The sequence below is a fragment of the Triplophysa rosa genome, linkage group LG22 (assembly GCF_024868665.1).
Source record: "Triplophysa rosa linkage group LG22, Trosa_1v2, whole genome shotgun sequence".
Lineage (NCBI taxonomy): Eukaryota > Metazoa > Chordata > Actinopteri > Cypriniformes > Nemacheilidae > Triplophysa > Triplophysa rosa.
In genome coordinates this window covers 426,955-454,586 of record NC_079911.1, presented here as the reverse complement: position 1 = coordinate 454,586, position 27,632 = coordinate 426,955, and the positions used below count along the sequence as shown (strand labels likewise).

Here is a 27,632-nt window from a genome sequence, read left to right as displayed (position 1 = left end):
AAGAAATGAGCAGGTCATCCCAATTTTAGCTTTGCTTCATTTAGTTTCTGGCCCAGCTTAAAGTTCAGTTCAAGATTCTGTTGTTATTAGTTTTTAATGATCAAGCACCATCTTATTTGAAAGATCTTCTTATCCCTTTGTCATCTTCCAGACTCTTAAGATCCATTGACAATGGTTACATGTCCCCTGCTGTAGGTTAAAATCTAAGGGTGACAGAACTTTCTGTCTCATTGCCCATCGTTTGTGGAACCAACACCTTCTGGACATCCATCTTGCATCTTCCATTATTGTTTCTAAATCGAGGATGAAAACTTATCTTTTCTCATTGGAATTTTAAAATTATTTTATTTCATTTTATTGCTGTCTGTTTTGTCCGATTGTTAATTGATATTTTATTTTACATTGAACAGCACTTTGGATAGTTCTGTTATGTGGAAATGTGTTATATAAATACAATTTACTTACTCCCACTGGAAAAATCACTTAAACAGGTTTTAAAATATTTTATTAAGTTTATATAGCTGTTTATTTTGGTGATATTTATTAAGCACTGAAATATTCTTCCAGAGTGCGAAGATTTGGTTTATCTGGATTCAGTTGTTCAACCATGAAATATGCCTAATAAGATTAAGGCTGGAAATGAAATTAAGTCTGGTTTTGAATTTATATTTGTTTGTAACTCAAAATAATAATATAATAATTATTTACCTGTATTACAATTCTCAGAGATTTTTAATGAATGCAATTCATTCAATTGGAAACCCACTTGAAGTAAAATAACTTGGAAAATCAGACAAAAACTGGTTATTTGCAGTGTATTAAGTGTCTGTGTAATGCTTGATCACTGACGCACTTACAAAACAAAAGGGATTTTGATACTTGACAAATCTTATCTAATTTAAATACAACACAATTAAAATAGATTTGTTTAAGACATTTATTGAACTTTATCCCTGACATTTAACACTAAGAATGGATATAAAAGGGGTGTCATTTTCTTTTGATACATTTTATTTTACTGTTCGCTCTGTTTTTGGATGGTAAGGGAGGCAGCGTATAATTGTATACTCTCACATGGGGACTAGTATAGATAGCTTCATAGAATTGGTAAGGCAGACAGCTAGATGTTTTGTTTTGTTTTGTTCTATGTTTTTGCATCTAAAATATGTACAATGTATTTTTAATTTATTATTTTATTGATATAATCAAAACTGTTATGCGAGTACACCTGGTGCTCAGATTCCGAGAAGCTGCCAACCAACTCAGCTGCTGAACCTGATCTACATAGCAGCAGATCTACAAGTGATGACGACAACAGTACAGGGCCAGTGGCTGTTATATCTGAAGACAGCGTCACCCAGACAATTTCCATCTGGGCCAGCTGGAGTGTGGCTCCCTGGGCGTGCACAAGGCGACACGACACGAAAGATCCAAGCATCTTGACAAGCCTTCACGACCGCATCGAAAACCCATCTTGACAACAGAAAATAACTCAGAAGAACTAATATCTTCAGAGAATCAGGCTCACCTTTCATCTACGAGCTGGTCGATATTACTGGATATTTTACATTATCGCATACGGACATCAATTCGTACTTCTGGACCTATTACACAATTTCTAACACAACAATTGAACTTTATTAAATGTGGAAGCAAGTAGTGCCTTGGACAATAGATGATCACAGCCGACGAGAGTTAAAGACTCCAGATTCCAGACGATTTCCGTTTGATCCATATTCATTGGAACAAGCTCCTTGGACAGAGGACAACAGGACAACAGCATCTTAGCAGCAGCATATACCACAATAGCTAAACAATACCCGTTCTCTATAACCACACTTGGAATGAACACAGTTGTTAGTTGAACAAGACTTAACCTTAGACCCGTGCTTGATAGAGCCACAGGACATTTAACAATACAGCACACCAAGTTTGGCTGCTCTATCTGGCGATATACCAACACCTATTACAATCTAAATTAAGACAATGTGTGATCATGGAGCTTGACATCACGACGGCTGCCAACAAGAACTTTGACACTCTGAATGACACTACAATCCTGTGCAATGGATCGACACTTCGCAGCAAACGACAGATCAACAATGGATTCAGCACTACCTTAGACACCTGGATGGTCCACGATGGTCCTCCGCAACCTTATGCAGCCAACCTGTGGTGGAGATTGACAAACTATACGGCGAGAATCTATAATCCAAGGAACTGTTATGTCTGTGCACAGTTTCCTCATAGCACAGCGGCAGGAGACTGGTGGCCTCATCAGGACCCAGACACAGTGGAGAACTTGGCTCTAGTCGCAGTAGCAGCAGCGTCCTTCACAGCATCTGACACTTTGTATTTCAGACAACATGCCAATGAAACCATTGAAAAGGTGAAGATTATCAACCGTGTGTTTGGTCAAGTGGCTACAGTGCGAAACATACCAGACAAGTTGGTGTGTTACGAAAGAACAAAGGGACTACGTCGTGTGGGAAAGATTCCAAGGGAAAAGTGCTCTATTGTCCATAATGAAGTCACAACTAATCAGACTACCCGACAGATGTGTCTGACATGTCTGAGGATGACAGCGTTAATATATCCTTTAAAAGTGGACATCGGTGAATGGAATCAGCCTAATTTGACACAAACAATCATGGCACTTGAGTTCTTGTCGTGCGCTGAATGGATCAGGAGTCAGTGCTTAGCAGTTTGCTCCTCACTACATATACCAGATGGACAAGGAGCTAGAGTATTACAAGAACATTACTGGCTGTGCGGTTACAGAGTATACTTATCACTACCTAGAGAGTGGACAGGACTGTGTTCCTTGGTACAGCTACACGGTGGAGCGATCATCATACCACATGAAATGATAACCCAACAACAGAGGACACGAAGAGGACTGTTTGATTTCCTATCTAATAGCCCCGTGCCAAAGAATCATCACATCTGGACAGTGGCAGAGAAAGTTTCAGCTGCTTTTAGTCCTATGTTGGGAGTATGTTCGTTGATGAATGAAGTTGAGATCACCAGATTTGAACTTACATCATTTATGAATACCACGAACATTGTCATGAAAGGCATCAAGGAGGAGCTACGTGGACTACGATTGACTGTGTTGCAAAATCGCTTGGTCTTGGACCAGTTGACAGCAGCAAAAGGAGGAGTTTGTGCTGTCATTGGAGAAACCTGTTGCACCTATATTCCAGAGAACGACGCAGATGGACATCTCATCGATGAAGGGATGAAAAACATTTCATTGATGGTTGAGACTTTGACCAAATCTGAGGTTACTTCAGATACTTTTAACTGGGACTGGATCAAGGGTGTTTTTACCGATATGAAAAATGTAATGTTGCTTGTGGTTTGCATTATTGCATTTCTTTTATTGACATTATGCATTTGGCCATGTATAATGAAATCATTTCAGCGAACAGCTGCAGCCGCTGTTCCGAGCCAGATGATTGTTTATGCTGTATCACATCATAGCATGGATAATACTCACACATATGCTAATATTTACTATGGGTCAAAAATTATACTAAGTTTAGAGGGTTTAAAACAGAAATACTCATGGTATTAAGTATTTACAGAGTGGCGAAAGGATTTTTAATATTGCTTGCTAAAAATAACCTTAGTATTATTATAACATTCACTAAATGCACACGCAATTTAATTTTAATTTTTAAGAAAACATTTTTGAGCACTTTTATCTATTATTTGATATTGTATTTTATGTTAGTATGTGACTCCCTATAGTTAAGGATCTGATTGGAGTGTGAGGCTTTTCAGCCTCAAAGGGGGGATTATATGGTGGTTTTTCTATTACAGTATTAAGTTTTTCTATTATTTTTATTACAGTATTTAGTTTTTCTATTATTGATTGAGTTTTTATATGAGACAATGCATTTAATCTAGTTATAGGTCTCACACACTTCTCTAACACAGAAAAGACTATGAGTCTCATAGCAAAAAGACCATGATCTCATGGGTCAAAGGTTACAGGCCAAGTTGAACATCAAACAGCACCATAAGACATCCTTTGCACGCAAACGCTTTGAGCACACACACAATATGTACTCTTCACATGAGATCTGGTCTAAAATGCATGGTAGTTTTTGAAGTACATGTAAGCTAGGGGTAGTAAATGTCAATATGACATACATTCGCATTTCAGAGATGGATGTATGTGTCTTTCATACAGTAGCAACTGACAAAATGACATACATCTACATTTTAAAGATGGATGTATGTACATATATTTTTAATCCTTTAAAAGGTTTCGCCACAGTTAAAAGTTAACGTAAACAGTTTGATATATAACTGTGGAAAGTCAAAAGAGGATGGGCAAACAAAAATAAGTGAGGTCATGTAGAACCTGATTGGGAGAAGATGATGTCAGGTAAATATGATTGGTTTAAACTGTGATAACGACTTGAGAACAGTGTATAAAAGATGGAGTCAGAAGTGTAATTGTTGGGCATCTACAGATGAACTCTGTGTGTCTCACTTTGCTTGCTCGAGCAAATAAAGATTGAAACCTCTTGAAACCTGGCTCTCTGGTCTTCGTGAATTCTTTCAACATTGGCAGATCGACTTTTCGCCACGACAGTAGTAGCCTACACCCACAGCTGCAGTGCGCATTGCAATGCAAACGCTGCACACCTTGAAACTCCACGCCACGCTGAGTGTGCGGCGCGAACTAGCTGCTTACCCATGCAGTATCGGGGAAACAAATTATATTTTATCGAATGCCAAAATCGGAATTTATCACTTTGGTACATAAAGACAATAAAACGGCTGGCTTGCAGCAGACCAAATCAGTCCCCAGTCACCGGGATTGTCCACCCCAGTCCGTGCACGCTGTTATCAAGTCATAAACATTTCAGTCGTTTGTTACTAACATACGGACAATGCATATAAACACAAGCAATCATTACTGAGTAGTATAAAGAAGAGGCCATTCACATTTCTTAGTATATCCCGCATTTTAGACCGCCACTAGCCGCCATGTTAGCTCCCTGAATCTTAGTGCAGAACAAAACGTGATTGGCTGAAGTTAGAACCTGCCCTATTGGACACCGAAAGCGGAAGTTACCCGATTGGCTTGCGTAGATAGTGGGCGGAGTCCACCTATTTGTGGATTGTGTGCGCGTTTTGACATTAGAAATGTTTCAAAATCCACAAATGCACAGAAAGCGATCCACACATGCGTGCACTGATCCACAAAAGCGTGCACTGATCCACAAAAGCGTGCACTGATCCACAAAAGCGTGCACTGATCCACAAATGCGTGCACTGATCCACAAATGCGTGCAGCGATTCACAAATGCACAGAAAGCGATCCACGAATGTGCAGAAAGTGATCTACAAATAAATGCCATTGAAATAAATTTGTAAATATTTTTTATTTGCAAATCTCATTGTATTTATTTGTGAATTCCATTTCTTTTTGTGGAACGTCTAACATATATTTATGGTTCGCTTTTTGTGCATATGTGGATTTAAAAAATGTTTGTGAAACTCTCTATATTTATTTGCGGATCATAGTTTATTTATTCAGAATATTGCAACAATTCTGATCCCATACTATTGAGACAGACCCTGTCTGTACACGATGCAAAGCTCTTTATCAGTAGTCTGTACTGTTGTTGGTCCTCTTGGCCGCAGGGGGCAGCATCTCCTGCAGTGACGCTTGCGCCTGATTACGTCACCCGCAGCCATTACACGGCGCTTTCATGAGGAAGGTCGGAAGCGCGAGGAGGCAAAATAAAATTCAGCAGCGACAGATATCCGTCAGATATCCTTTATCACACGCGCGTGGGTACGACAAGTTCGTGTTAGATAATCGCGCGTTTAGCGAGCTGATATTTGTGTCGAAGAGCGGTGTTCGCGGTTAGATGCGCGTCGCGTCGGCCCTGCGCAGCGCGTGAGTGCGGCAGTATTGCGTTAAAGTGGATCGTAATAAGAAAAGTACGCGCGGAATCCGAGAGAATAAGTGAAGCATCGCGCTGGTGATGGACGATAAAGCCTTTACTAAAGAGCTTGACCAGTGGGTCGAGCAGCTGAACGACTGCAAACAACTGAGCGAGAATCAAGTCAGGTCTCTCTGTGAGAAGGTAACGTAAAGATTTAAACAAAAACTGTCTTTAAGTTTCATCTTATTGACATGTACTGTTTTTTCTTATTGTAAACCCAACGATGAATTTTACGCTAAATGCCTGAAACGAAACTGGGCGTTATGTCATCATCATGCATATTAAAAAACATGAATGTGTAGAGTTTAAATCATGACAGAACGATTGAGGAAAATAACATGTTATGGTCTCATTTTCCCCGATTGCTTCGTCTGTCAGTCACAGCAGTGTCATTTCCCTGGTAAAGCTGCATCAGCAACTGTTTTGTCATTATTTCTAGTTTTGTGCCTGAATTCGATGCATTTATAGGGTGCTGTTGTTGCCAATAATGATTTATTCCAGTTTTCTTGCATGATGCAGATTTATTTCTGTTGGTATTTGTTTGTTATCTTTCAGTGTCTGGTTGAAGAATAAGCTTCAGTAAATGCACTTTATTTACAGTGGAACAGGTTATTTACACAAGCATTACATCACAGAAAACAGCTGATGTTAACCTAAAGGACATTATCATCACTGCACCTGTCTGATATCACTTCATATTCACTTTAGTAAAACAATCTGTTAATATTCGCCAAAACAGTGACTATCAGAGGTGTGACTGAGAGACGCACTTAAAACAGGTCAGAAGTTTTCTTATAAACAAGAATGACTATAATGTGTGTTTTGTATTACATCACACAATTTGTCAGTAAATATTGAAATCTGGATTAGCGTCCTTATAATGTTGTCATAAACTTCGCACAATACAGAATTCCATTTAACCGTGGATGGATAATTGCCATGAGATTTTATAGAGATCTCTTTTGCTTCATATCTTTTAAAATGTTGTCTGAAGTAAAAAAAAGTTTGATTAGGTTATTACCTTGATAAGGCGTTTGTTCTTTAAATATCTGGACTGCATATAGCCGAACTTTCATTAAGCTTTTTGTGGACATGTCATGGGTTAGATACTCAAAATAACGCAGCATGCAAATTCAACTTTAATGTTTGGGTGATACATTGTGACAATCAGTTATTAACTTTTCATTTATCTTGTGTTGTTTCTTGCTCAAAAACATATTATTTTGCTACTAAAGAGTTCTATGATGTATATATTCACTTTTTAGAGCTTTAGAAAAATGCTCAAATAAAGAGTTTCTCTCGTTCTTCAATGTACGTGATTTTGAAAGAATGAAGTTGGTCTGGTTGATGATGTTGTGCATATGGCTCACGTGAGGTTAAATGTGTTTTGCTCAAGTAAATCCTTTTATAGCGCTTCTACATCCATTAGTTCAGCTGCATGAGTCTCTTGTTCACGTTCACAGTTTAAAATAGAGGAGAACGGTTTTGTCTTTCTGGCTAAATGTCTAAAGGGAACGTGTTCGCTGAGGGTTCAAATATCTTTGGTAGAATTTGTTTTTTATGTGATCAGATTTGTCAGACTGCTGTTCCTTCTTCGTATTACTAGTGATAATCTTGTATAAAAAAGTCATCATCTGGCCAAGATGTGCTAATTTATAGTTCAAAAGAGGTTAGAAGAGAAACGGGAGCGCAGGTCTCCATGGAAACACACTTGTACGGTCTCCATGGTGACTGAGGTTGTTCTCACAGCAGAAATGTGTTTGCTTGCAGTCACACAGAGTGAGCATCACATAAGCACTTCTGTATCTCTGAAATATGGCTTGTTAGAATTGGATCTTAGACAAGTGCTGTGTGATTTTTATATAGTAAGACATCAGCAGCACACACACTCGTGCTGTTACTGGCCATCAGGAATCAATTGTCAGCCGGATCTTTTCAAGAATAAATCCAAATAAACCCAGTCAAGGTGATCCGAAGTGTTACACGACAAAATAACTGGACATGATGAAATACTGATTTCAGTAGCTGAAGCTTCTGTGAGGAGAGAGTCAAAATTCTCTCATCTTTAAGCCACGCCCACGTCATGGTGTGACAGCACAGCATCTTGAGGTGTTGTTCATGTGTGTCGGTTCAGGAGTTTTGAGTTGGTTCCTCTCATCGGGTATGGGGAACAGTATGAGGCGATGATCCATTGAGAGAATGCTTAATCAACACGAGCTGTTCTTACACCTGCAGGCCAAAGAGATTCTGACGAAGGAGTCCAATGTGCAGGAGGTGCGCTGTCCCGTCACAGTGTGCGGCGATGTACACGGTCAGTTTCATGACCTGATGGAGCTCTTCAGAATCGGAGGCAAGTCACCGGACACTAACTATCTGTTCATGGGTGATTATGTGGACAGAGGCTATTACTCCGTGGAAACGGTCTCACTTCTGGTTGCGCTGAAGGTAAGGTATACTGTGAATGCAAACGCATGGCAAGTTCTCAGAACTTGACCAGAAATGTTTCATGTGGTCTACGCCGCCGGCAGGTGCGATACCCAGAGCGCATCACGATATTGCGGGGGAATCACGAGAGCAGACAGATCACGCAGGTGTACGGTTTCTACGACGAGTGCTTGAGGAAGTACGGCAACGCTAACGTCTGGAAATATTTCACAGATCTCTTCGACTACCTTCCCCTGACAGCGCTGGTGGATGGACAGGTAAATCGGGCTAAACTAACAGAGCTGGACACACATCTGATGTCTGCGTGTGTGTGTGTGGTAATCAAACTGTGTGTCCTGTCAGATCTTCTGTCTGCACGGCGGTCTGTCTCCATCCATAGACACGCTGGATCACATTCGTGCTCTGGATCGTCTGCAGGAGGTTCCTCATGAGGTCAGAAACACGTTCACAGCGCTGACACAACTGCATGTGCTTTCTCTGAATGAAACGAGCAAGTACATTTGAGCGATTAGAAAACTTACCAGCTAGAAAAACCCTTCTGACTTGAGACAAACTTTTTTTATTTCATGTGTTGCTCTCAGAGGTTTATACCTGAATTGAAAAAAATGGCTTGATACCATGAGCTTTGACCGCTCAAGTGTACTGATGTGTGTGTGTGTGTGTGTGTGTGTTAGGGGCCCATGTGTGATCTGCTGTGGTCAGACCCTGATGATCGCGGCGGGTGGGGAATCTCTCCTCGAGGTGCGGGTTACACCTTCGGACAGGACATCTCTGAAACCTTCAACCACGCTAACGGTCTCACGCTGGTGTCTCGTGCACATCAGCTGGTCATGGAGGTGAGACGCACAGCGTTCAGTGCTGTATAATACTGTTCTTAAACTGCAGGAGAATAATCGCAACCTTTTGTTTCCGTCAGGGGTACAACTGGTGTCACGATAGGAACGTTGTCACTATATTCAGTGCACCAAACTATTGCTATCGCTGTGGCAACCAGGCCGCTATAATGGAACTGGACGATACCCTTAAATATTCCTTGTAAGTTAGATTTTACTGCTTAAATGTTTCAAAGATCCATGCTAAAGTCATTTCACCGAGCAGTTGTTTGTAAGCTAATGTCTTTTTTCTTTCCCAGCCTTCAGTTTGATCCGGCCCCTCGACGCGGAGAGCCCCACGTCACCCGCCGCACCCCCGACTACTTCCTGTAAGCGGCACTGGACATGTAAAGAAGCCACAGCTGACGTCCATTCATCCGATGTGTGTAAATATAATGAGGGATATGTTAGACACAACAACACTAACAACGGACCAAAATGTGCCATACAAGCATTTAATGCCCAAATCCAGTCGCTCTGTCTCAGTACTGCTGCAGCGTGTCTCGTTTTAGCTTCTAGTGCAAATGCCTGCTGTATATGATGAATAGACATGTTCCCTTCCTTCTTGAATTGTACATGACAATAGAGTGATATCTAGCTTTCTCTCTCTCGCAATATCACTGGATAAAACCTCCTTTAAGTTGGCATTGCCACGCATGTGAAGTACGGTAACATTTTATACAAGTGCACAAGCGTGCATACTTAACTGTCTTTTCACACACACACACACACACACACAATTTGTTGAGAAGGAATGAGGAAAGGGACGGACGAGGCGCGTATAAGGACTTTATCTGACTGTCCTCTCAAATCTGAAACGTTTATTTTTCTCTTGTGTTGACTGTCTTCTGTGTATTTGTCAAGAAATGGTAGCCTCCTCTTTGCTGTATTTGAACTAATAAAGTACTTTTAATCACAAGCTACTTCAATACAAGCAGCTAGTTGTGCTTTTCTTTCATTTGCTTGATATTTACTGCAAAATTGTTACAAACTGCAGGTAACACAGGTAAAGTAACCTGCAATTGAATGTTTTAAAGACAGATGGCGATAAAGAGACAAAATACTGAATTCTGCTTTAAATGTCTGTAAGAAAATGGGATTTTATAATAATAGTAAAATAACAGTGTGAATGATCATAAACACAATACACATCACGCAAAGGGCCTTTATATGGAGTCTTTATTAGCTTACAACTATAGTATATTTGCCAAAATACACAACATACTTATTTAAACGATGTATATTATGTAGTAACTTTACTTTCCATGATTTAAGTTGCTGTATTTTAACAATACATATATTTATTAATACAAATACAAAGTTGTACATCAAGTATACAGGATCTTTTGCAAATTACAAATTGAATGCATAAACATTAAATGAAACAGTAACTATGGAAGAGTTTTCTACTGAAATGAGACGATGCATCCTAATCCAAGTATTTGTTGGAAAATGAGACAATGCATCCTAATCCAAGTATTTGTTGGAAAATGAGACTATCTGCATGATATAAAGTACAGAAAAACAACATAAATATAAAACATTTGAAAAAAAACTTAAAGCACAACTAGCTGCATTCTGTCTAACAGAAGTATATCAGAAATGTATGTGTCTATGTCGTGGATGGATCTTTCTCTTCAACATTCAGTACAGTGTCCACGAGGATCCCAGCATCCTCCAGACTCACATCAGCAGCCGTCAGAAGAGGTTTTCTGGGGTATGACGTACACAGCGTGTAGAGTGCAGGAGGATATCCAGACTTCTTTATCCAGTCAAGAAGAAGCTGATGAGAAGCAACAACAAGAACATTTCCAGCTTCTCTACAGTGAACGCTGCTCAGAGACATCAGGAATGACTTACCAAAGAGCTCCAGGTTTTGAGGAATCTCCTGTGGATTGTTCTTCCGCTTGGACATCTGAGGGCTATTTTGACAACCTGCAGAGAAGTAAACAAACACATCATCACAGAAGAGGACTTCTTTCTCTTGTTTGTATTGCTGTGGATGCAGAAGGTTCACTCACCCCCTCAGCGTCCGGCTGTGGCTCATCAGGTAAAACAATCACCTTCAACAAGAGAAACAAAAAACAACTTTTATCTCTCATGTAACCTACAGTAGACATTCAAGTATAATAGCTTTCAGTGCCCATCTCTTCATGTTAGTTTTGTGATCACATGTGGAAGGATGATTTCATGAAGTTGATGTGACCGTATGTCTCACCGTCTTCTCTTTGGGGACGTCCTGTTGGACAGTGACTTGAGCAGCGGTCTGCAGTCTCCGCCTCCTTTTGGCTCTCTGATAAGGGGTCTCATTTACATCAACATCATCATGCGTTTCACTCTCATCCTCCTGAACCACGTCAATAAAACAGAGCCATTTAAAGTTTTAGTTCACCCTAAAAAATGTCATGTCGAACCTGTTTGACTTTCTTCTGCAGAACACAAAATAAGATATTTTGAAGAATGTTGATAATCAAATAACACTGAACTCCATTGACTTCAGACATTTCTCAACATCTCGTCTTTTGTGTTCCACGGAAGAAAGAGTCACATACAGGTTTACAAACACATGAGAGAGAAGAAATGATGAAAGAATTCAGATTTTTTTGGCCGGACTGTCCCTTTAATATCACAGTTTAGTATAGTAACACTTATTAGTGGCTTCCTGCAATCTAAACACACTGAAGCACGCACAGGTAGAGAAGCAGAGAAATGTATTGTGGTGTCAGTGTTCTCACCCCGACAGTAAAACCCTGACTGAGTTTCCACGTCTCTCCCGTCATGCGATGGTAACGCTCCATTTTCTGCTGAAGAAATAAATTCTGCCTCGGCTTTATCACGGCCTCCACGTAATCCGATGTCTTCAAAAACAAAGACAATGTGAGTGTATTTTTTGTTAACGTGTTATTGACTGACCTACAGTGAAACGTGTAAGGTCAACATATTTAAGGCAAATAGATTCAAGAACTATATTCTCGTGCCTTTTCATTGTGTTTATTTTGTTGATTTATTCTAGCTTGTTCTTGTTTCAGTCTGCTGGATTCATGTAATGGACCTGCAAAGTTGACACATTTCAATAAAAAAGACAGAAATATAAACCCACACGAGCATAATAAAATGGCACAGATACAGACTGGCTGAAGGTTCTTGACACACTGGAGAGAAGAAAGACTTCAGTCTCTGGATCATGTAGATCATCAATGTACAGACGGCCAACAGTATGAGCCCACGTCCAGACAGCATCAGAGCATCTTTAACACCTGAGAACACGCACGCGCGCGCGCGCACACACAATGATCATTTACAGGTAAAGCCGCGTCTTCACAGCACTGGCAGTGAAAGGAATAAACCAACACAACACAATGACACCCTTTACACATCATGAGGATCATTAGAAATATATCACTTGCTTTCCACTAACACTAACGTTCTAATCAGTCCGCCAGGAATTACGAGTTTTTCATGCTTTTTTATTTATTTTTACAAATACAAGTATTCATGTTCACATAATAAATGCTTCCATGGTGACCATTTAGAATGTTTTAAACCAGGAAGTGTTGCTGTATTAAAGTGACAGTGTCAGTGTAGTGAACGCTCAGTGATCTGTTGTTTAACAAAGCAGTTTAAGATAACCGGGTCGTTTTCTTTGTCGAAAGCCACTTTAAATAAAGTATGCTGTTACCTATTAACGATCGTTTCCATGAAATGAAGCAAACTCCAGCCAGTAAAACACAAAACACAACATATCTGTTACTGTTAGACATGTCAGCAGCAGAATACAAGCGTAACTACAGCTCAGCAAATAAAAACGTGAATTTTTCAAAGTACAACCCCATGAATGTGATTTTAATTATTATTTCAGATTAACTGTAAATTCTTTACTGAACCTCTGTTTACAAATCCACTTTATTACAGTATATTATTATGGGAATTATTGTGTGCATACTGTGTTGTATCAAATTCATGTGTAGTACGCTGCAAATATGGCTATGGCTTTTATTATGAAAAAAGGCAATTTGTCCAATAGTTGTTGTCGTCGTGTTAAGCACGCCCAGTCTGTATTCTCAGCCAATAGGCGTTGAGTGGTGTGTATGATTGACAAGCGTCGAGATCTGCGGCTGTGTAATCATGGCGGATGAAATGTTGCGAGCGCAGAGCGCGCAGTCGGGTGGTGACACGATCTTCGGCAAAATCATCCGTAAAGAGATTCCTGCAGACATCATATATGAAGATGATCAGGTGCTGCTGTCATGATTCTGCACTTCCGCTGCGGCTTTACATGCACACATGTGTGATCTTCACTGCTGCACGATTTCGTTACATTCTTACAGTATATGATTCTGCTTCGGTTCTCTCAAATACATTTCGACCTCTCGTTTCGGATAAATGCAAGAAATCTGGAAATGTGCCAGATTACACATGGCAGCTCACACACATACTCTCTGCGTTATAGGAGTAGTTCATTTTCAAAATGACAATTTACTGATAATTCACTCACACACGTGTCTTATAAGTCCTCCGTGTGTTGATTTCTTCTGTTGAAAACAAATTGAGGCTTATGAGGAAAGCTTTCCAGGGTTCTTTTCCATATAATGCACTTAAACGTGTGTGGGGGGGGGGGGATGGGGGTGTGTCTGTTGGTTAAGGTCCAACTTTCAGTATTCATCAGCCGATGAAAAAGGTTGTTGTCTAGCCAAACGATTGGTCATTTTCCAAGAAAAGCAAAAATATCTTTTTTAAACATAAATATCCGGCTTGATCATCAGTAACTTGTCATTTTGAAAATGAACTACTCCTTTAATACTTGAAAAAAGACTGTAGTATAGTTTAGTATTTATAATAGCAAGTATAGCAATGGTGTGTTATTATAGGTCAAGACTGTTTTAATCTGCATAGAATACATATTTGTAGAAACATACAGTTACATATTTCAGAGCTTTACTTCACACTTTTCTTGTGTGTCTGCGTAATAAATAGTGCATCGCCTTCAATGACGTGGCTCCTCAGGCCCCCACACACTTCCTGGTGGTCCCCAGAAAACCCATCGCTCAGATCTCTAAAGTAGATGATGCAGATAAAGAGGTGAGTGTCTGTTAATCATCACTTCTGTTAAAGCATAAGACACAGGGATACAGGGCTCTGATATAATATTCAGCCATCACATTCCCCTGCATAACTTGTATATAACAGTATAATTTGTATATAGCACATCTGTACATTCAATATACTGCCTATTGTCCTTTTGTCTAATATTGTCCTTTCTGTCAAATTGTCTCTCGCATATTTATTTTTTACGTTTTGTTACCTGTGCCTTGTCACTTTTTTAACCTGTATGTGCACTGGAAGCTTCTGTCACTAAGACAAATTCCTTGTGTGTCCAAGCACACTTGGCAATAAAACTCTTTCGGATTCTGATTATAGTTACGATTCACTGTGAGCCGGTTGAAAATCTGTGATGATTCAAGTCGGTCGAAATGAATCGCGTTACTTGTTTTGAAAAGCAGGGCCCACTGTTTGGAAGACGTGGATATGCTGTAGTGATGCGTGTATGAGCTCTAACGTCACCTAACGCTGTTAAAAATAAATCACCAACCCACAATTGATCACAATGTTTATTTTTATCAACTGATCCTCCCGACCCTCGGGTATACGCAATCCGCGCATCGCTACAGCATATCCACGTTTTCCAAACGCAGCGGCCCCTGTTGTTCAAAACATGTAACATGATTCCTTTCAACCGATGTGGTTCCTCACCGATTTAAATCGATTTTCACTCACGGTGAATCGTTACATCCCTACTCTGTAGACATTTACAGTACACACTGCAACTAGACTATACTGAAGTGACATAGTTAGTCATGTTAAATCACAAAGAAATCACTGTGAACATTTGAGATTGTTTTTGTGAAAGTATACAAATGTTTCTTTGTATGGATACAGTTGCTTGGACACCTGATGGTTGTTGCTAAGAAGTGCGCTGAGCAGGTGGGATTACCCAGAGGATACCGGCTGGTGGTCAATGAGGGTCCTGACGGGGGTCAATCTGTTTATCACATTCACATTCATGTCCTGGGTGGCCGTCAGATGGGTTGGCCTCCTGGCTAACCTCTCCGTCTCACAATATCACTGTGTCATTAGCCAGAACATTGTGCACCAAAATAATTGTTTATGTACATGTTAAGTAGTCAATAAGGAGAAACGGAAATAAGTGCAGTCAACATGAAGCAATAAAATGAACTAAAACGCTCATGTGTGCAGTCTGTATTCTTGTTGATTATTATTGTTGAGGTGTGCTGTTCTTTTGAGAAGGAACATTTAAATACAATGAGAGACGAATGAGCCCTGATAGCCCACATGCATCTGGGAGATGTCAATTTGATGTTTGCAAACCTACTGTTCCATATCTGCCAAGGCGGTTGTCCTCTGGAGAGGTACGTCGAAGAGTTTCTGGACCTTGTTCAGCAGGTAAGCTGGAGTGATAGCACGCGCAAGGCGTGCTTTGGGATTTGGCTGGATGATGATTTATTCCGCTTCCTGTCTCCTGGTCTCTACTCCATGCCCCTGATAGATTTTATTAGTTTAGTCCTTGAGCGGAATGACTCTCGAGTTTGAGGTGACGAGGTTATTGAGGACAAAATCTGTACAGTCCTATCCAGCAGCCCGTTGAGCACCACAGCTCCAGCTCACCCCGAACCCATGGCAGAATCCAACACAAGCCAGCGCTCCGGTCCAGAATCTCCTCGCCGCAGCGCACCCGAGCCTCGACCTTGCAGTGTTCCAGACCCACTTCGATGCCTCTTTGCTCACGAGCCCCACGGCCTCTCCCCTCATGAACTCTGCTCGGAGAAAACTGGAGAGTCCGTGGCAGTCTGAGGATCATAAAACTCCTGCTGGTCAAACTCCAGCAGGTGTTTTACGATCCTCAGTATCCAGAGCTCCGCCCCAAACCTCTAGAAGTAGTAATTACAGTGGTAGTCAAAAGTGCCCCAGAACTGTTTGCTGTCCTACATTCTTCAACAGCACAAAAAAAAAGTATTGTTCCTACTATGGTAGTCAATGGAACTGTTTGGTTATAAGCATTCTTCCAAATATCTTAACGATGACAGAATTAAAATTTTTGGGTGAACGGTCCCTTTAAGTGCTTTCATCTGATCATCCTGTTGAAAAACAAACTCTGCAAAGCATCAGTTTTGTTGATGACTCCATCAGTATTTCCCTGCACTCCACCGTCCACAATATTCTGTTAGCAATCCACTAACATACATCACTGGAACAATAGCACCTTTTAAAGTCTGGGCAGTATAAGACCTGAAATAACACTGAATTCTATCTGAAAGGCTCTACCCTGACCTCATCTGACCACACAATGTCACATCACAACCTTCTCCAGTGTTCTCCGAGCCATCTCCAGAGCCCCGACCCCACTCCAGCGTCAGGCCCCGAGTCATTTCCAGCACTCCTCTCCGAGGTTTCCCCTGGATCTGCCTCCGAGATTGCGTCGAGTCCACCACAGTGGCCATCGTGACTCTGGTGCTGGCTTGCGCCTGGGCGGCAAAAACATCCCGGGACTTTCCCCAAATGTAGGGGCGGGGGAGAACCATCTTGGAGGCTTCCTGTCCTGTACCGTGTGCCCTTCACTAGCCTCCAGGATGCCCACCCCCCACTGTCACGGTCCTGTCTGCCCCTGTCTGTCTGTCGGATCACACTCATTACCTGGAGTATTAAACTCACCATGTGCCTGTATTATGAAGTAACAGCTCCTGAGCCCGTCAGACGGGAACACGCCGCAAACGGCATATTCCACATCTTTGTGAGCTCCTCATGCACCTCCAGGTCACACAGCTGCGAGACATGCCCGAAGACAGCGCAGACTGTAAGAGGAAATTTGCTCTTTTAGAAATATCTGCGGCTCGCTGCCGAGACGCCCAGGGGAAGTCCGCTACCGAGAGGGAGAAATCCACTGCTTTGTGTCGTAAATCCAGCAGTCTGGAGGAATCACGACAGACGCCTCCCTACAGGGGTGGGGTGCCGTGTGCAACGGGCACGCAGTATCGGGGCAGTGGACGGGTCCCTGGCTACGGTGGCACATCAACTGCCTAGAGTTGCTGGCTGTCCTTATGGCACTGAGGAGGTTGCAAGCACGTGCTGGTCCGGATGGACAGCACAGCTGCCGTGGCGTATATCAATCGTCAGGGTGGCGTTCGCTCACGGCAGCTAACACGTCTCACCCGACGCCTCCTCCTTTGGAGTCAGCAGGTGATCAGCTCCCTGCGAGCCACACACATCCCAGGCGTCCTGAACCAGACAGCCGACGCGCTCTCTCGTCAGTCGACGCCTCGTGGAGAGTGGCGACTCCATCCCTGCGCCAGCTCATTTGGGAGCAGTTCGGCCAGGCACAGGTGGACCTGTTGCCTCCCCGGACTCCACCCATTGTCCGCTTTGGTACTCCCTGACCGAGGCACCCCTCGGCAAGGATGCCCTTGCGCACAGCTGGCCGTGGGACAAGCGGAAGTACGCCTTCCCCCCAGTGAGCCGCATTGCACAGACCCTGTGCAAGGTCAAGGAAGAGGAGCATCAAGTACTAGTTGCGCCCTACTGGCCCAACCGGACTTGGTTCTCAGAGCTGGTGCTTTTGATAACAACTCCCCCCTGGCCGATTCCCCTGACAGAGGACCTTCTGTCACAGGGGAAGGGCACGTAACGGCATCCCAGGCAGACCCCTGGAACTTCCATGTCTGGACGGGACGAGAAGATCCTGAGTGGCCCACCCCCTGCATGGTTGGGACATCACTCAGGCTAGGGCCTCGGCCACTAGGCGGCTATACGCCCATAAGTGGCGCCTCTTCTCGTCCTGGTGCTCTGAGACCAGTTATCCTGAGACCCCGGCCCGGCTACATGCCCAAAGTTCCCACCACTCCCCCTAGAGACCAGGTGGTGAACCAGCAGGAGCTCCTCACTGGAGAGGAAGACCCAACCCCATCCGTGTTGTGTCCAGTACGCGCACTGCGCCTCTGCTTGGACCGCACGCAGAGCTTCAGAAGCTCTGAACAGCTCTTTGTCTGTTTTGGAGGTCAGCAGAAGGGGAGGGCTGTCTCCAAACAGAGGCTGACGCACTGGATCGTGGATGCCGTCGCTACGGCATACCGATCTCAAGATCGCCCCTGCCCGTTAGGAGTGAGGCACACTCCTCATGGGCACTGGCTCAGGCCGCCTCTCTGGCAGACATCTGCAGAGCTGCGGGGTTGGGCTACGCCCATCACCTTCGCGAGGTTCTACAACCTACGCATGGAACCGGTGTCAGCCCGCGTCCTGCAAGGCAACATGTAGGACCGGCAGCCGGTAGGGCGTACGCCTGCGAAGGCCTTTCCCCCCTTCCTTAGGTGGGTCAGCGGCTATTTACGCCTCCCTTCTTTCCCCACTGGGTAAAGAACAGGCATTCCATCCATCACTAAGCACCTTCCTGGGGGGCAGGCTGGGCAGAGCAGCCCTGCCCCCTTAGGCCGGGGAACAGTTGAGTTATCTACCACATAGCTCTAACCTGACCTAGTGCTCCAGACATGGTAACCCCCCCAGTGGGCGGTTCCATCTGATGTATCCTCATGAATGGTTCCCACCTCAGTAACCCATGACCTCCCTAGGTGGACTCCCACTTTGCGGTTAACTCCTTCAGTCCGCACATTTTCCCATGAGTTCTCCCCTGATGGTGAGACCATGTGGTGTCTCCACTAATTCCTCCCTACGGAGGTAGTGGTCTCTGTAGCTTTTTTTTCCCCAGGGGGGAATAATGCTTACCCAGTGGCCCTTATGGTGCCGGGCGGCTTCTCGCTGTAAGAGAATCAAGGCCTCCACCCGTGACGGCCGGTGGCAGGGGCTTCCCACCTTTTCTTCAAAAGCTCTCGGGCCCCCTACCTCTCCACTGGATGGTTTCAATTTCGCGCTAGCTCTCGTCTGACTCGCCCAGGCCAGTCAGCGTCGCTCCGCTGGAGATAGTGACGCGGCACAGTGCTGTGGAGTTTTCCATAGGAACCCCATCTGTCGGCTCGACACAACGTCGAGAGACCTACAGAAAGGGAATGTCTTGGTTACGGATGTAACCTCAGTTCCCTGATGGATGGAACGAGACGTTGTGTCCTTCTTGCCACAACGCTGGCCGCCCGCCGCAGCGGTCGAGGGATGCTCAGGCTCCTCAGACCAAAAGGTGAATGAATGCAGCACGCCGTCTCTCTTTTATACCCGTATATCTGGGGGCGGAGTCCGGCATGCAAATTTCATTCGCCAATTTCTTTGGCCTTTTCTAAACTAGTCAGAAGTTGATAGGTTTCTTTAGTTTTTTAATGCCAAAAGACTTGCTGTTTTGTGGCCCAAGTATTCTTTAAATATTTTTCTCCAAATCTTCACAAATGTTTACCATTTGAATAATTGTATTCTATCTTTCGTGTGCAGTGAATGAGGACATGTACTGTAATGTCCAGGTTAAGAATGTAGTATTATTTTTATGTTTTCACTTTATTGTGTTACAGTGCTGAACATATGATGAATTGCAGTGTCTGTATGTGAATGTGTGGTGTTTGGGATGATGAAGTGATCTGCTGGCAAAATAGCTTCATTAATTACTAGATGCATACATACATTAATGATCTATATTATTACCCATTACTACACGTATGCATCACTTTATAAAATCCACATAAAACTAAAAAAAGTTTGTGACACCAAACAGTAAATAAATGAACACAACATAACACAAAAAAATTGGATCTGTATCTTGTCATGTACAGTGTTGATGCTTGTGTGTGAATTGTATGTGTGTATGTTTCTTTGTTGAAATAAAAAAAGACTTAAAATGACTAAACTTACTGCCGTTTTTTTAGTGATCATAATCTTTAATAAAATCGTACTTCATCTCTGGAGTGGTGATTTTCTCTGATGACATCAGTTTGTTATCTGTTAACTCCTCCCCTCTAACTGTCCGTCTGCTGTCAGCTCCATTTCTGAATCAAATACCCACTTCACAGGAAGACATTGAGAGCTGCTTTAAAATGCCTCTTTGACCCGTCCACTAGTGTTCAGACGGTTAACTAATGCAAATTAAAAAAACTCAAACCCACAAAGCTAAATGGAACACAATATGTTCATTAAAGGTAAAAACACTATGTGACGAGGGAGGCGTGACGAGAGCCGTAAGGCAGGGAGGCGGGGCCGGTGTGCGCGCAGCTGATTCCCACTAGAGCTGAAGATCTTTCGGGATCCGTCGGGTCCGGGCTTAATTTCCATCATTTTACATGGGCTCGGGCCGGGCTCGGGCTTGCGCTGTAAATGAGCGGTCATGTGTTGCATTTCGAATAGCGCGAGAAAGATGCGAAATGGATGCTGAGGAGGTGAAACGGAGGCTTGCCTCTGGCGATTACATTTTGGTTGCACCAGCAACTAAAGCAAAGTCTGAGGTGAGGAAAAGTTTTGACCATGTGCATAATGAGAATAATGAGCCAGTGGGATATGTGAGATGTTACGATGTTACAGAGGACTTATTTTATTTCTTTGTTCCAACTTCCAAGTGGCCTTTAGCCTACGTTAGTCATTAATAAATTATGTTAAAACATGTATAAATGACTCATTCTTGACAAAAAGCTGTGCGTGTGCGCACATTTGAATAGCCTAATGTCGGGCTGTAAACGGGTTCGAGCTTTTAAAAAGCTGTCAATCAAAATGTACTTGTCGGGCTCGGACCCTGTCAGGCCTAACTTTTAAGGCCCGATTACAGCTCTAACACTATCACTCACGCCACCGGCCCTGCCTCCCTGCCTCACGGCTCTCGTCATGCCTCCCTCGTCACACACATGTTGTCAAATGGTAACCTGTACATAATATCACAAAATTAAAAAGGCTAAAAATATAATAACAATTGCAATGTGACAATGTGTTTTTATTTTCATCACATAAAAAACACTCTGTTCAAAAGGACTCCTGAGGTAATAAACAGTATTTGGTAGATAATGTTGTCATCTTTTAAAGTAGTAGTTCCAAATACAGTACACATGAGCTTTAAAGTGACTGTCAGCTCAGATCTGTGTAATAAATAATCTTTTGAGGATGTAGAAATAAATGAAATGACAAAGAGAAACAGCTGTGTGAAGTTACACCAAAGGAATTGACCTGTACCTGGAAATTTACTTGTGTGATTGGATGAGTATGTACCTGAAAATGATATCTTATGGTCATATTAAAAAATAATAATAATGCAAAACCTAAAGAAAATATTTCATAGCCTATTTTATAATCATTTTTTACACATCGTAACATCATTTTCAAGACAATTATAGCGACAATGAAATGAAAATTGTGTCTCACCCTCATGTTATTTCAAACCCATATGACTTTCTTTGTTTGGAACATAGAGCATATGTGGAAGATGTTAATGGCATTTATAAGCATGTTATAAACATTTTCTTATATTTCTATATATTTCTATATTTTAAAACTGTATATGCTCTTCTAAAATGTAGTCTTGATGAACCATAACAATTTTCGTAGTGATGCACAAAAAAGAGACATGCACATAGGTATAACAATGTTATAAGCAGAAAGGCCTAACTTCATATCTTTGCACTAGTAGGTGGCATTGTGACAAAACTGTGCATGTACTCTCAGGTCATGACAGTGATTTAATATTGATAGCAACTGAGACAACGACACAGCATGCCAATTTTGAAGTCAAGCAGACCAACGGTACTGTAGTTAGAGACAATTTAACCTTTTGCTTCATTATAAGGCCACCAAGTGGTGCAGTCCCACCACCCTTTTTGTGTGTCCTCAAACTGTGCCCATAAATCATTTTATCAAACATGGTAAAAATATCTCATTTCGTTAAGACGTTATAAGCATATATACTCACAAAAGCATACAAATTTACCCTTATCAAATTTTTTTGCATTTTTGGCCACTTACAATGACATTTTTTACATTTGGCCTGTGATATACAGTAAACCGGCTAAGGATGGGTGTTCCCTATGGTGGTTTCGTCTCCATCAGAGTAATGGTTGCGAAGTTATTCATGATTGTTTTTAAGCACTAAATCGCTAAACTGGGCAAACCATAATGCGAAACCTCAGATGCAGCATCAAATGCGTTTTGAATTTTCGGTTCAAAAGTTATGGGCAGAAATGTGTGTGAAACTTTGGACTGTTGGTGGTGCTACAGGGTTTGAGTTAGAGGCTCCAAATTTGACATGGTAACATTATAGCATCTTCATCTTCAAACACTCGCACACATACAGTGAGTTCAGTACAGTTCGCTCACGTGCAGAAGTGATGTAAACTATTATTATGCTGATGGATTGTTTGGAACATCAGGACGAAGTTCTGTTATACCCGACACCTAAATGTTTCGACAACCACACTTCTGCCATCTGCATTGTAGAGGCATACGTGCTGGCTTTGGAGCCGAGGCACATTTTGTATTGCTTGGGTTCTAAATGTGAGTCACAGTGGACAGGGTGATAAATATGAACAATACCTGCTTCTTGAGAGCGAAAGACTTTCAAACCAGAATGAATGACTTTAGTAAACAAATCAACATCTTCCAAACCCCAGCCTTGTATTGACGTGTCAAAGCCTCCAGATTTGAGCAGATCGCTTTTAAATATACAGCTGATACCAAACCCATAATCCCGCCAGAATCCACTCTTCTTCGTAAAAATAAAGTTGCTTTCATCCGGAGGTTCACCAGAATAGACGACTTTGGGATCATACTGACTGAAAACAACGGGGAAGTACACCTGACTTCCTTCAATAGTGTTGTCTCGACATCTCTGCAGGGCGTCAGTATTGAAGACCAGATCCACATCACAGAAGAACAGCAGTGAGTTGTTCCTCAGCTGTGAAGAGCCCATTTCAAGAGCCAAACCTCGAGAGAAGTCTCCGGTCATGGGAATGAAGGACAGATCTGCTTTAGGATATTTGTTGTGGTATTCCTTTAGCAGTTCCAGGTGTCTCTCTTTATCCTGGTTTGCATCATTATCAAACAGGATTACGATCAGTTTGACATGTTGATTTGGGATGAGGCAGATTTGCTCAAAGTTTTCCATAAAACGCACAAATATTTCATAGCGTCCAGTGAGAGGTACAAGAAAGTGGACCTTTTTTTGACTTCGCCTGTGCATCTCTTTTGTGGATTCTGAGATCTGGAAGGAAGAGAAGATCTTGAGTGAACTAGAGAGAAAGGAAAGGGAATGAGATTCACTGTTGATGACGTCTTCTAGCTCGCCAACATTCAGTTCCTCCACCTCGCTGAGGAAAGGACGACTGAAGGACTGTTGTAGGTAAGCATGTCTCCGAACTGGCACCGTCACCTTCCTGCCCTTGTGCTTCTTGTAAAGCAACAGAAGGTCCAGGATGTATTCAGCGCCATGAAGTGGATCCACCCGCCTATAGCCATACTGGATCTCCTTAAAGTCGATGACTCGCCCTCGAGCTTTGGAGTTCTCATTGATCATTTCCATCACTTGAAGCACAGTGTCTTCCAGCGCAGTGCGGATCAGGATTCCAAGGCCCTGACGGGGCATTTGCATCTCACCGGTGGAGTACAGGTACCTACCTGTCAAAAATTCCCACTCGATGACATCTCTACGGTCGGAGGGCCGGTAGCGTGTGTAGGATGGCGGCCCCCCCAGCAGCTGGTCCTCCCACTGAACTTCAGTGTTGGCGAGGCGGCTCATGGTGACACTGTCGCGGTGCAGCTGAATGGTGCGGTGACGCAGCTCAGAGATCTTGTGGCTGAGCAGGTAGCTGTGGAGCCGGTACTGATAGGCCGGATGCTTGTTGGGGTGAAGCGTGATGGCTTTGTGGATTTTGCTGCTGTGCAGCTCTTGAATAAAACCTTTCTTGTTGTGTTCATAATTTTCATAAAACAACTGCTGCATCTGCAGAGAGAAAGAAGAAACATAGACAGCATTTAGTTTCAGTCCATTAGCACATATGCTTCAACATCCACAAGGAAAAAAAAACACTCATTTGTATTCCATATGGGCCACAGATACAGCAGCATTCTGTCTTTTTACCGGTAGGACAGCATTCACACATTGGTTCCAGTAATGTCATGTTTCCTTCTAAACAGCTGCGCTGAAGTTTATTTAGAAGCACTGTAGGAGATCCACGCAACAATGAATTACGATAATGTATTTGCGCTGTCATAAAAGCATGAATAAGTTTCTCCGCATCTGAAACAGAAAATATTGGCCACAGTATAGAGATATTTCTTAGATGGAAGAATGCTGTACGACACACATTTGAGATCTAGCAACACACCCAGGTTTCTAAGTGTGGTTCCCTTTCTGTCGGTCTCTCGACGTTGTGTCAAACCGACAGAATGGGGTTTGTCTTGAGAACCTATTATCTTCTGAGTATTTAGAAAAGGCCAATGAAAATTGGCGAATGAAATTTGCATGCCGGGCTCCTCCCCGGATGTCCGGTTATAAGAGGGAAGCCGGCGTGCGCATTCATTCACCTTTTGTTCTTCAGAGTCTGTGCATCTGATGAGCTTCTCTACGATCTTGGTGATCATTCTTTCTGCTGGAATCTTCGACGTGGACAGCGGATGGTCCCTTCCTGCAGTGACTCTCCCCTGGGCGTCTCTGCAGTTCCGGAGGTGTTCGAGCAAATTTCCTTTTCTAAAAGAGCAAATTTCTCCAGCGTGGCTTGTCCTGCTGTTCTCATGGGTGCAACACACTCATCGAGGAGGGGGATGGACACAATGCCTGCTTCCAGTACTCTGGGGCAGACGTTGTGGATACGTCCTGCCCGCACTGCGGGCGGTGACGATTCAGACGTGCGTCACAGGTGGCTGTGTTCCCACGGGACTCAGCCACCACCTCGTTTGCTCCCCGTTCCGTGGCGGCAGGACTACGGCCCTGCCGTCCACTACGGCAAGCAGCAAGGGTGATATGGGGATTACTGTGAGCGATAATCCACCAGCCACGGGCTCACGGACCGTTCACACCTCGTCTCGCTCGTCTGACCGTTCCCCAGGAGACGGTCCGCCGTCTTATTCCTCAATCACGTATACGGACACGATGCATGATGATGAGATGTCTCCTGCAGCATCGGGGGGTGACGTACTGCATCCGACTCCGACGATTCCTCGGGCTCCCTCCCTCGGGGGGTCGAGCCCAGGAAAAAGCGGACGTCGAGATGTCGGCCATGCTTTCCCGGGCCGCCGTGAGTGTTGGGTTGCAGTGCCCGCACTGCCTCTCCCGGCGCTCGCGGCTGGCTACATGGCACCTCGGGTTTGAGCGCGGCTCCAAGCCGCGCCCGCCCCCAGTGCCGTGTTTACCGGAAGTGCATGAGGAACTTTGTAAGACCTGGAACGCCCCTTCCCGGCACGTTTCACGTCAAACAAAGTTCTGTCACCCTCTCTTCCCTCGAGGTTGAGACAGCTGGAGGATACGTCGGGCTCGACCTAGACTCCCGTCCAAAGCATGTGGTGTCTCGACATCTTTGGTGTCGAGAGCTTACATTGCGGCGGACCAAGCTGCCTCCTCTCTCCACGCTATGGCTCCTGCCAGGCCAGGGTGTTGAGAGAGCTCCACGAGGGTAAGACCGACCCAGCGCTTATGCAGGAACTCTGCGCCGCCACCGACCTCGCTCTACGGGCGACCAAGGTGACCACGCGGACGATGGACGATGTCCACACTTGTGGTCCATGAGAAACTCCTCTGGCCGATCCTTGCGCAGATGAGTAACGCTGAGAAGGTCCGCTTTCTCAACGCACCTGTCTCGCAAGGGGGGGCTGGTTGATGTTACTGTCGAGCCGCAGCGGCCCCGCTCACCCCCCGCCCGTTGGGGGGGGCGCGAGACCCGCACGCGGCCTCCCCCGGAGGGTTCTCGACAGTAGGAAGCAGTCCTCCGTGCCGCAACTCGGCCGCCTCGGCCGTCGAGTCCCATACACTGTCTGCTTCCCGGCAGCCCTGGTCCTCTTCGACGCCCTCCAGCTCTGGCGCCCCCCCACTCAGGCGGCCCCCCTGGAGGAGACAGCGAAGAGGAGACCATCGCCCCATCACCATCACCCCATCAGCAGCCGCGGTGAAGCGGCTGTCATGGGAAGACCTCAGGGGGATCGAAGCTACCATTGGGCCCAACCCCAGCCACATCACTGGGAAGTCGGATAGGGACGGATCCTGCCCCATCTCTCCATCTGCTGGCCCCCTCCGGGGGGCTAGCGCCCACTTACTCTCAAAAAAGGAGAGTTTCCTCTCTCTCTGGGTTACCACAGCCACTCTCACCCTCTGCACGACGGTGAACTGCAAACTCGACGTTGCGTCATGGCGAAGCGCAATGTTGAGTATAAACACCAGCCTTCAGCACTCTCAGACAGACAGTGCGTCGAGCCGGACAATCGCGAGGCAGGAAAAACAGCAGAGCCGATCTCCTCCCCGGGGGTCCTCCCCCTGCAGGCGCTCCCCACCGGGGAGGAAGACCCAACCTATCCGTGTTGTGTCCAGTACGCGCACGGCGCCTCTACTTGGACCGCACGCAGAGCCCAGAAGCTCTGAGCAGCTCTTTGTCTGTTTCGGAGGTCAGCAGGAGGGCTGTCTCCAAACAGAGGCTGGCGCACGGGATCGTGGATGCCCTCGTTAGGGCATACCGATCTCATTTCGCCCCTGCCCGTTGGGGGTTAGGCACACCCCTCGTGGGCACTGGCTCAGGGCGCCTCTCTGGCAGACATCTGCAGAGCTGCGGGTTGGGCTATTCCTAACAACTCCCGGAGGTTCTTATACCTACGCGTGGAACCGGGTCAGCCCGCATCCTGGCAAGGTGTGGGACCGGCAGCCGGTAGGGCGTACGCCTGCGGAAGCCCTTCCCCCTCCGGGGGGAGCAGTGGCGATCCCGCCTTACTTCTTTCCCCTCGGGTAAAGAACAGGCATTCCATCCATCACTAAGCACCCTTCCAGGGGACAGGTTGGGCAGAGCAGCCCTGCCCCTTTAGGCCTGGGAACAGTTGAGTTATCTCCCACATAGCTCTAACCGGACCTAGTGCTCCAGACGTGGTAACCCCCCCTCCGTGGGCTGTTCCGTCTGATGTATCCTCATGAATGGTTCCCACCTTGGCAACCCATGACCTCCCCAGGTGGACTGCCACCTTGCGGTTAACTCCTGCAGTCCACACTTTCCTCCCATGGGTTCTCCCCTGATGGTGAGACCATGTGGTGTCTCCACTATTCCTCCCTACGGTAGGTAGTGGCCTCTGCAGCGTTTTTCCCCCAGGGGGAATAATGCTTACCCAGTGGCCCGTACGGTGCCGGGCGGCTTCTCGCCATTTAGAGAACTAGGCCTCCGCCCGTGACGGCCGG

The 27,632-nt window shown here is 44.5% G+C and overlaps 4 protein-coding genes across 4 annotated transcripts in view; 2 read left to right on the top strand and 2 right to left on the bottom strand.

Moving 5' to 3' along the window:
• Positions 1 to 5,693: 5,693 nt before the first annotated feature.
• Positions 5,694 to 10,226, top strand: ppp2cb (protein phosphatase 2, catalytic subunit, beta isozyme). Its single transcript, XM_057320403.1, has 7 exons — positions 5,694 to 6,116; positions 8,211 to 8,420; positions 8,504 to 8,677; positions 8,763 to 8,852; positions 9,095 to 9,256; positions 9,337 to 9,455; positions 9,553 to 10,226. Exons 1-7 carry the CDS (start codon positions 6,015 to 6,017, stop codon positions 9,623 to 9,625), a joined length of 930 nt encoding a protein of 309 aa, XP_057176386.1. The 5' UTR covers positions 5,694 to 6,014; the 3' UTR covers positions 9,626 to 10,226.
• On the bottom strand, positions 10,010 to 13,103 carry ubxn8 (UBX domain protein 8). The gene is made up of 8 exons (XM_057320405.1): positions 12,972 to 13,103; positions 12,424 to 12,549; positions 12,271 to 12,344; positions 12,028 to 12,150; positions 11,511 to 11,639; positions 11,314 to 11,355; positions 11,153 to 11,227; positions 10,010 to 11,075 (listed from the first exon to the last, which is right to left on the bottom strand). The coding sequence occupies exons 1-8, from the start codon at positions 13,051 to 13,053 to the stop codon at positions 10,905 to 10,907; spliced, it is 822 nt and encodes a 273-aa protein (XP_057176388.1). The 5' UTR covers positions 13,054 to 13,103; the 3' UTR covers positions 10,010 to 10,904.
• Positions 13,104 to 13,368: 265 nt separating this feature from the next.
• On the top strand, positions 13,369 to 15,490 carry hint1 (histidine triad nucleotide binding protein 1). The gene is made up of 3 exons (XM_057320407.1): positions 13,369 to 13,528; positions 14,267 to 14,371; positions 15,230 to 15,490. The coding sequence occupies exons 1-3, from the start codon at positions 13,418 to 13,420 to the stop codon at positions 15,392 to 15,394; spliced, it is 381 nt and encodes a 126-aa protein (XP_057176390.1). The 5' UTR covers positions 13,369 to 13,417; the 3' UTR covers positions 15,395 to 15,490.
• A 5,701-nt stretch (positions 15,491 to 21,191) lies between these two features.
• Positions 21,192 to 27,632, bottom strand: part of chsy3 (chondroitin sulfate synthase 3) — a 34,912-nt gene continuing 28,471 nt past the window's right edge. The window contains exon 3 of the mRNA XM_057320399.1: positions 21,192 to 24,206. Coding sequence (XP_057176382.1) covers positions 22,635 to 24,206 — 1,572 coding nt within the window. The 3' untranslated portion in view covers positions 21,192 to 22,634. The remainder of the gene's footprint in view (positions 24,207 to 27,632) is intronic.